Genomic DNA, 10,330 nt, shown 5'->3' on the forward strand with positions numbered 1-10,330 from the left:
TTTGATTTATATTTTGTTTGTTAAAAGTTTTGTACATGGGTCCTTGGAAGAGTATAATTTTGTAATGTTTTGAATATGCTTCCGCTTGCTTGTGTTTGTATCATACTCCAACAAGGTGTTACGATGCAAATGTGAACAAACTACAGGTACCAACGACGTAATTTTTTCTTTGGTATTTTAGTACTTAATCTTCTAGAAAAAATCGGCTTCTTTATTCCTTCTATGGATTTATGAGAGGTATGATCTTCAAGTAGTTCTTCTTCGGATGAGTGGATGAGTGAACTTTAATACTGTATTGTTTGCATAAATATTCTTTCTCATCATCATCCTTGAAATCCATGTGAAATACAACCAAAATGAGAATCAGGCATCATATATAATGGAAAATAAAACGGGTCAGGCACGAAGTATCTCTTTCCTATATATTAGAAGTATCCACATTGTTTTCTTGTGGAAAGGAAATGAAATCTTGAAAATTTTCTCGAGTAGGATGATAATGACCACTGTGAGGCCAAACTTCCTATTCCGCAATAAGAATTTACATGAGTATAAGCTGATTTCAACTTGTTCTTTAAGCTAAGTAATGACAAAATTACAAAGACAGTCCATGTGGTTTGTACGAAATTTTTAACATTCGTCAGACCGAGGGATTGTCTACGCAACATATGAAAACCATAATGACTGTTCTTGCGAATAGAAAGTTCACAGACTGAACATGCAACTCCGTACAAACCATAGGGACTGTCCTTGTAGTTGTGTCCTAAGAAATAGATAGTATTATTTGCACAAAACCATACCTTGAGAATGCCTTTCTCAACAACAATTTTTCCAGCAGCCAAAGTGGCACCCCCAGACAATAAACTCGAATGATGAAATGAACCTTTCCTTTTATTACCAACATATGAAGTCTTTGTAGTACTAAAAACAATGTTGAGTGCGAAGAAAATTAAACATGGAAACAAAGTTGGAGTTCCTGTCTGACTAAAATTCGCGGTCGCGAGTTTTGTAGGGCAAGCAAGTGGCGATCACAAGAGATGGGCAGCAAGAAGTTCCTAGATTATGGAAACTTGTTCCCAAAGTTATTTCCTTGTTTTTTATTTCCTATAAATAGGACCTTTTGTAACCCATAATTGTGTGCACGAAAATTATAAGAAAAATCTCTGGATTGTGCCCGTGGAGTAAACCTTTCTCCGCGTTTTAGAGTTGGGATATAACCCCGTTAAATCCAGTGTCATTTATCTTTATCGTTCTATGCTTTATTATTCGTTTATCGTTCATAGGTAAGTTATTGGTAAAATCACTTGTCTTGTTGGGGCCTTCAAAATTCCTTTCAAGTGGTATCAGTGCTTAGGCTCAGTTTTACGGGCACGATGGCAAATTGAAAGCTGAAAGATGATGTTGTTGAAGTTGGTGGGTTCGCGACTGCGAGAAAAGGGAAGGGCTCGCGATCGCGAGTATGCTCCTTCCAGGTTTTTTCAGTTGGTTTCAAACGACAAGCCAAGGATTTGTTTGCCACATGTATCGAGACCAAGTGAATTAGTTTTTCGCGGTGATCTCAAGGGGTATGTCCATGTATCCTGGAGGTTTGATCACACCGGGATTGGTCTATGGTTCTGGCAATTTTATGATGCAACTAAATCGATGTAGTCGTATTATAATGGTGATCTGTGTTCGCGAAGGGTTACAGATTCAGAGGTCGGATGTTGCGGAGAGATTTTCTGTAAGATCCGGGTGACGTGTCTAGGTTCTTGTTCCTCGTTATCCCGTACGAAGGAATAATTGAGTGATATTCTGATGTTCATGCGCAACTGCAGAAGAAATTTCCTAGCGGGTTCGTTAATCGTTGAATCGACTTAATTTTTTGGTGGTGGATAAAAGACGTACTGATCTTCACGTAGGGTAAAAATCTGAGGCTGATCTGACCGTTGGATCTTGAGATATGTGTGTGTATATATATATATATATATACATACATACATACATACATACATACATACATACATACATACATATATATATAATGATATAACCATGAATACTTTCATAAATATTTGGTCGATGAAACTTTTTATACTTGACCCACTGGACCCATTTGAGCCATTCACAAGACCCATTATACCTATTATACCTATTTCTATTTATTGATCTTTGAGTATCGATACACATTAGACATGTTCCTTTATTTTTTGTTTGGAGGGAAACCCATTTGAATATATAGTCACTTACTTATGTTACTGGATGTTTTGCAGCCTTCAGGAAAACGCACTTCGAAAGATAGGGATACTTTAATTTGGTATTATATTAGTGCTAGCATTATAAATCTAAATAGTGTCATAACTAAATTGTGTGATAGGTAATGATTTATAGGAAGAGTGGCGGTAGAAGTAAGGTGGATGTTGCATCTATTGAAAAGAGTTATCTTCGGTTACATAGTGATGCATAATCTTCTCCAGTCCATGACTCAAAGGAGGCAGGGCGCTTGCAATATGATCATAAAGTGGATAAACTAACATTCATGGTATGAGATGCTTTCTATGTATTTTGTAGGGGATGTTTTAGATTGAAGTGGCTATATGCAGAATATTTCATAGTGTAGGTCTTAAGTGAAATAATAATCAGTTTTATACCTGCTGCAACAAAATATGATTGACTACAGGTAGAATAAAATTACTTAGTTTAAGATATCTCTAATACATGTATAACATATTTCTTACCACCTCTATTTCTATTTGTCAAAATGTGGTTTTTATCTTTGATTTTATTAATGTCTTTTTGAAACATTAAACCATCTACGGGTCTTCGGTTATGACAACTTGAAACAACAGAAGCATATACAACCACTAGAGCTAATTTATGATTATTGTATCAAAATTTCATCGCATTCTATTCCACTATTATTTAATACAATGTATATATTTGTGATTCTATCGCTAAGTACACTAGGTGATCGAAGGACTATAATCCATACTTCAAAACACAAAGACACTAGAATTGGGTTATGGACGAAGCACCGGTAGAGATTTTACAAGGGATAGTAGATAAGACAGACGCGCAATCAGAGAAAAGTGTTAGAAAATGGGTATGAATTGACTGCCAGATTGATTCTTGAATCGTGTGTTCACTTTCTTTATAAAGTATTTCGACCCAACGTTTGCCTCGGTTTCATTAAATCTTTACATAGACAAGACAAGAACGCAATTAGTGTTTTTGGCAATGAAATCATTAATCAAATTATCTAAAAGATTGTGTGTTTTCTGTTGGTTAGAATGAATGCAGAATATGAACAACAACATCCATAAAACTGTTATAGAAAACAGTCTGAAAAATGAAAGGGTATATCTCAGCCAGGGGCACTGCCCCTTGGAACCCGCAAGGGGACAAAGCTCTCTTGACCACCGCAATTACGCATCAGTTAGTAGCCAACTCTTACGGGCGTGTACTACACACTCTCCAATCCCGTTGTTAAGTAAAACTAGCTAACTCTTTCATTCAAATAAATCGCAACTAACTAAAATGCATGTTGGATGACACTAAAATCACCAACAAATTCCCCCCATTTTAGTGTAATCCTTGATTTAGCAAAATAATTAAACAAACAAAATAAACTAATGCATAAATGAAAATGCTTCAGAAACTGAATTTTCACTTAGTATAATATTTACGAGAATTCGAGAATTATGGTGTTTCAGAAATTGAACCCTTCAACTCATATGAAAATTATAAAATACTATACGCATCAGTTTCTTACATATCCCTAAGACAATATTGACACTATTATAAGCCATATGTCCCAATTCTTCAGTGAACATATTGGCAGCTAAGTCCAAAGCTCCATTGAAGCGGCAAAACTTCATGCTCTCATAGGTAGTCCTTTTACATCTTGCACCTGCATATACAATTTTTCAGAAGAACTATTAAGAAGAATAACTTCAACCTAACTCAACTTGCAGGTCTAAACACATACTTTGGGATCAAAATTTTTATGTGTTTCAATCTCCAGAAAGTAAGCTTACCTCATTGAATTCAGCTTAAAGCGTTGTACTAGAGGGGAATTGGGCGTCTCACTTTGGAAGATTTATGCGGACTTCAATCTCACTCTAATAGCCGACTTGTGCACTAAGTCTCGGGCTAATGCTTTTGTGAAGTGATCCGCTAAATTTTGTTATGTTCTAACGAAACTTACGGATAGCACTCCGTGTGAAATCAGCTCGCGAACCATACTATGTCTAACACGTAAGTGTCTAGACTTTCCATTGTACATTTGCTAATAAGCCTTAGCCAAAGTAGCTTCACTGTCACAACGGATGGAAATAGGAGATATTGGCTTTGGCCATAAAAAGAATTCATAAATCAAATTCCTCAACCAATCAGCTTCTTTACCAGCTGCAACTAAAGCTACAAATTCAGACTCCATGGTTCAATTTGTAATACATGTTTGCTTCTTAGAAGCCCATGATATAGCACCTCCTCCAAGTAGGAATATCCAACCAGTAATAGATGAATGATCTTCGACATTGGTTATCCAACTTGCATCCAAATATCCTTCTAAAACTGAAGGGAACCCAGTATAAGTGATACCATAATCCATAGTACCTTTAAATACTTGAATACTCTAACCACAACAAGCCAATGAATAGCATTTGGATTATAAGTAAACCTACTAAGTTTTCCCACTATGAAAGCAATATCGGGGTGTGTGCTAGTCATAGCATACATCAAACATCTAATTGCTCGAGAGTATTCAAACTGTGATACAGCTTTACCCGAATGGGACATAAGCTTCACATTTACATCAACAGGAGTATTCAAGGGAGAACATTTATCACACTTAAACCGTTTTAGAATCTTCTCAATGTAATGAGATTGTGTGATCGTGATACCTCTATCATCCCTTTTATTAGTTATGCCTAGGATTACATCCGCCACTCCCATGTCCTTCATGGAGAACTTCGAAGATAGAAATCTTTTGTTCTATTAACTTGATCTTGGTCAGTACCAAAGATCAACATGTCATCCACGTATAAGCAAATGATCACACGTTTTTCGGATTGATCGAATTTGCTATATACACATTTGTCAGATTGATTTAGTACAAAACCATTAGAAAACACCACATCATCAAAATTATGATGCCACTGCTTAGGAGCTTGTTTCAGCCCGTACAATGATATAACCAACTTGCACACTGATATCGGCAAAAAAGTCACGTTTTTACTCCCGATATTGAGCCCTAAATCAATAAAGTTCCAAACTTTATCAGCAAAATCATCGCTTTGTCGATTAGTATTGTAGATTAAGTGATTAAAAAGGCGATGCAAAAAGAATCAAGTAAATCGGAGCTAAAATGAAGATTTTGGAGTGAAAACAGTGAAAGACAAGTTACGACTCACGAAGTCAAGTTACGATCCTGGAAAAACAGCAGACCGGAGGGACCATACGGCCTGCCATCCAGCCTGCCATACAGATTGCCTACATCAGAAACGACCTGCCATCATTCGGGCATAAGAAACGACTCATTATGCCATACGGGCAAGCCATACGGCTTGACATACGGCCTGCCAGCCGTAAGACAGCTGAATCTTTGCCTATTTAAGGGGTCATTTGCATTAATTATTACTCACACTCAATTTGTACTTCAATTTAGATTTAAAAGTATTTTAGTTAGTTTTTCGTAGTAGCTAGCTTAGCTATTATTTTCCGGAGGATATCCCGGCGAGTCCCTATGATCTCGGGCAGATTTCTTCAGCCTTTTCAAGTTTTTATCCGAAATGCTTGTCTTATTAATTAAGCATGTATTATTATCATTTATGTTTAATAATGAGTTCCAATATTGCCATGTTAGCTTAATTAATATGTATGTTTCCATGATAGAAGTTTGGGTTAGCGGATTACTATTGTTATACCGAATCTGTAACCCCGATAGATTTTTATGATAGCATCTTAAGGATTGAACAACCTAGGTTGTGATCAGGACTTGTCCACCTATATGAACTTAGATACTTCATAGGATTAAGACCCTTGGTTATGCTGTACCTAAAGATTCTATGAACTCGGTATGGCCGGAGTTCCCGAGAGGCATCTAATGCGCTTGTAGGACACGGAACTTAGGAATTGAGACATGAATGACCTAGTATGCCTATTGATTGTACCAAAGAGACTTCTTAGGAGCTATTAGGATCTAGTTAGTGCCTTAACTGTGTGACCCAGACCTATTGAATGTTCTTGTTTGATTGTTGTCCTGGGATTAAGTCATATCAATTGTTAGGTATCTATTAGGTTTCTATCCGCTTTACTTTCAGTATATCAATTGTAATGATGTATATTGTTTAGATTGGTATGATATCATTAGTATGACTAAATAGTTGTTAGTTTACATTAATGTTTTGTCAACTTGACCCGACAGACTCTTTCTGTTTGTAATCAGTGTTCACTCAACACGGCACGTTGTTATTCAGTTACCCAAACTGATAACGAGGGTTAGGATTAGAACTCAACTTACTAATAAACCTAGTACTTTACTAGGGATAACATTCGAGGTATAGTTACTTTTCAATTATACAACCAAGTGACATACTTTTCACTACTCAACGAGAACTCCGAGAGTCCAGAGATAAGTAGGTATGTGTAATTGGCTCATCCAACCAGATCTACACTATTCTAATCATAGCTTTAACATGAACATAATTACCTTTCCTTAGCCCAAACTAATATCTTGGTCAACATTTCCCTGATCTTCATACTCCGGATATCCCTCCATCACCAATACTTTTCCGTAATTAGGACTATTAGCTTAAAATTAACTACTATCTTTTATCTAGGTAATTTAACCAAAGACAATTATCCAATTGATCTTCAATTTGTTAAACCATTCAAAATATGACCCTAGGTTAACTTACACCTTCTACCTTAGAAAGTTACAAGTATATTTAGGCCCCGCAAAAATATAAAATAATAAATCACTATTCTCCCTTTAGATAGCTGATGTTGACGCCTTGCGGCCTAACGACACCGCATAAGAAAACCGTCCATTTTTGGCGCCGCTATCGGGGATCGAATATTTTAATTGAGAAAGATTTTAAACAAACAAAAGTATTATTTGGTGGTGTCTAAGAAAGACAATTATACACGGACTTAGTTGTTGGATTTTTCAAACAGCCTCCAATTATATTGGAACCAAAAGGATCATCTGTAGTGACCCGAACTTTTCCATGTTTATATATATTAATTGAGATTGATATTTACATGATTAAATGTTTCCAACATGTTAAGCAATCAAACTTGTTAAGACTTGATTAATTGAAATATGTTTCATATAGACAATTGACCACCCAAGTTGACCGGTGATTTACGAACGTTAAAACTTGTAAAAACTATATGATGACATATATATGGATATATATATATAGTTAACATGATACTATGATAAGTAAACATATCATTAATTATATTAACAATGAACTACATATGTAAAAACAAGACTACTAACTTAATGATTTTTAAACGAGACATATATGTAACGATTATCGTTGTAAAGACATTTAATGTATATATATATATATATATATCATATTAAGAGATATTCATACATGATAATATCATGATAATATAATAATTTAAAATCTCATTTGATATTATAAACATTGGGTTAACAACATTTAACAAGATCGTTAACCTAAAGGTTTCAAAACAACACTTACATGTAACGACTAACGATGACTTAACGACTCAGTTAAAATGTATATACATGTAGTGTTTTAATATGTATTTATACACTTTTGAAAGACTTCAATACACTTATCAAAATACTTCTACTTAACAAAAATGCTTACAATTACATCCTCGTTCAGTTTCATCAACAATTTTACTCGTATGCACCCGTATTCGTACTCGTACAATACACAGCTTTTAGATGTATGTACTATTTGTATATACACTCCAATGATTAGCTCTTAGCAGCCCATGTGAGTCACCTAAAACATGTGGGAACCATCATTTGGCAACTAGCATGAAATATCTCATAAAATTACAAAAATATGAGTAATCATTCATGACTTATTTACATGAAAACAAAATTACATATCCTTTATATCTAATCCGTACACCAACGACCAAAAACACCTACAAACACTTTCATTCTTCAATTTTCTTCATCTAATTGATCTCTCTCAAGTTCTATCTTCAAGTTCTAAGTGTTCTTCATATATTCTACAAGTTCTAGTTACATAAAATCAAGAATACTTTCAAGTTTGCTAGCTCACTTCCAATCTTGTAAGGTCATCATCCAACCTCAAGAAATCTTTGTTTCTTATAGTAGGTTATCATTCTAATACAAGGTAATAATCATATTCAAACTTTGGTTCAATTTCTATAACTATAACAATCTTATTTCAAGTGATGATCTTACTTGAACTTGTTTTCGTGTCATGATTCTGCTTCAAGAACTTCGAGCCATCCAAGGATCCGTTGAAGCTAGATCCATTTTTCTCTTTTCCAGTAGGTTTATCCAAGGAACTTAAGGTAGTAATGATGTTCATAACATCATTCGATTCATACATATAAAGCTATCTTATTCGAAGGTTTAAACTTGTAATCACTAGAACATAGTTTAGTTAATTCTAAACTTGTTCGCAAACAAAAGTTAATCCTTCTAACTTGACTTTTAAAATCAACTAAACACATGTTCTATATCTATATGATATGCTAACTTAATGATTTAAAACCTGGAAACACGAAAAACACCGTAAAACCGGATTTACGCCGTCGTAGTAACACCGCGGGCTGTTTTGGGTTAGTTAATTAAAAACTATGATAAACTTTGATTTAAAAGTTGTTATTCTGAGAAAATGATTTTTATTATGAACATGAAACTATATCCAAAAATTATGGTTAAACTCAAAGTGGAAGTATGTTTTCTAAAATGGTCATCTAGACGTCGTTTTTTCGACTGAAATGACTACCTTTACAAAAACAACTTGTAACTTATTTTTCCGACTATAAACCTATACTTTTTCTGTTTAGATTCATAAAATAGAGTTCAATATGAAACCATAGCAGTTTGATTCACTCAAAACGGATTTAAAATGAAGAAGTTATGGGTAAAACAAGATTGGATAATTTTTCTCATTTTAGCTACGTGAAAATTGGTAACAAATCTATTCCAACCATAACTTAATCAACTTGTATTGTATATTATGTAATCTTAAGATACCATAGACACGTATACAATGTTTCGACCTATCATGTCGACACATCTATATATATTTCGGAACAACCATAGACACTCTATATGTGAATGTTGGAGTTAGCTATACAGGGTTGAGGTTGATTCCAAAATATATATAGTTTGAGTTGTGATCAATACTGAGATACGTATACACTGGGTCGTGGATTGATTCAAGATAATATTTATCGATTTATTTCTGTACATCTAACTGTGGACAACTAGTTGTAGGTTACTAACGAGGACAGCTGACTTAATAAACTTAAAACATCAAAATATATTAAAAGTGTTGTAAATATATTTTGAACATACTTTGATATATATGTATATATTGTTATAGGTTCGTGAATCAACCAGTGGCCAAGTCTTACTTCCCGACGAAGTAAAAATCTGTGAAAGTGAGTTATAGTCCCACTTTTAAAATCTAATATTTTTGGGATGAGAATACATGCAGGTTTTATAAATGATTTACAAAATAGACACAAGTACGTGAAACTACATTCTATGGTTGAATTATCGAAATCGAATATGCGCCTTTTTATTAAGTCTGGTAATCTAAGAATTAGGGAACAGACACCCTAATTGACGCGAATCCTAAAGATAGATCTATTGGGCCCAACAAACCCCATCCAAAGTACCGGATGCTTTAGTACTTCGAAATTTATATCATGTCCGAAGGGTGTCCCGGAATGATGGGGATATTCTTATATATGCATCTTGTTAATGTCGGTTACCAGGTGTTCACCATATGAATGATTTTTATCTCTATGTATGGGATGTGTATTGAAATATGAAATCTTGTGGTCTATTATTATAATTTGATATATATAGGTTAAACCTATAACTCACCAACATTTATGTTGACGTTTTAAGCATGATTATTCTCAGGTGATTATTAAGAGCTTCCGCTGTCGCATACTTAAATAAGGACGAGATTTGGAGTCCATGCTTATATGATATTGTGTAAAAACTGCATTCAAGATACTTATTTTGTTGTAACATATTTGTATTGTAAACCATTATGTAATGGTCGTGTGTAAACAGGATATTTTAGATTATCATTATTTGATAATCTACGTAAAGCTTTTTAAAACCTTTATCTATGAAATA

At 34.4% G+C, this 10,330-nt stretch overlaps 1 protein-coding gene across 1 annotated transcript; it reads right to left on the reverse strand.

Annotated features, from left to right (window-relative positions):
- Positions 1 to 4,417: 4,417 nt before the first annotated feature.
- On the reverse strand, positions 4,418 to 4,932 carry LOC139875628 (secreted RxLR effector protein 161-like). Its single transcript, XM_071862950.1, has 2 exons — positions 4,756 to 4,932; positions 4,418 to 4,612 (listed from the first exon to the last, which is right to left on the reverse strand). The coding sequence occupies exons 1-2, from the start codon at positions 4,930 to 4,932 to the stop codon at positions 4,418 to 4,420; spliced, it is 372 nt and encodes a 123-aa protein (XP_071719051.1).
- Positions 4,933 to 10,330: the final 5,398 nt, after the last annotated feature.

The sequence above is a fragment of the Rutidosis leptorrhynchoides genome, chromosome 11 (assembly GCF_046630445.1).
Source record: "Rutidosis leptorrhynchoides isolate AG116_Rl617_1_P2 chromosome 11, CSIRO_AGI_Rlap_v1, whole genome shotgun sequence".
In the NCBI taxonomy this organism is placed as follows: Eukaryota; Viridiplantae; Streptophyta; class Magnoliopsida; order Asterales; family Asteraceae; genus Rutidosis; species Rutidosis leptorrhynchoides.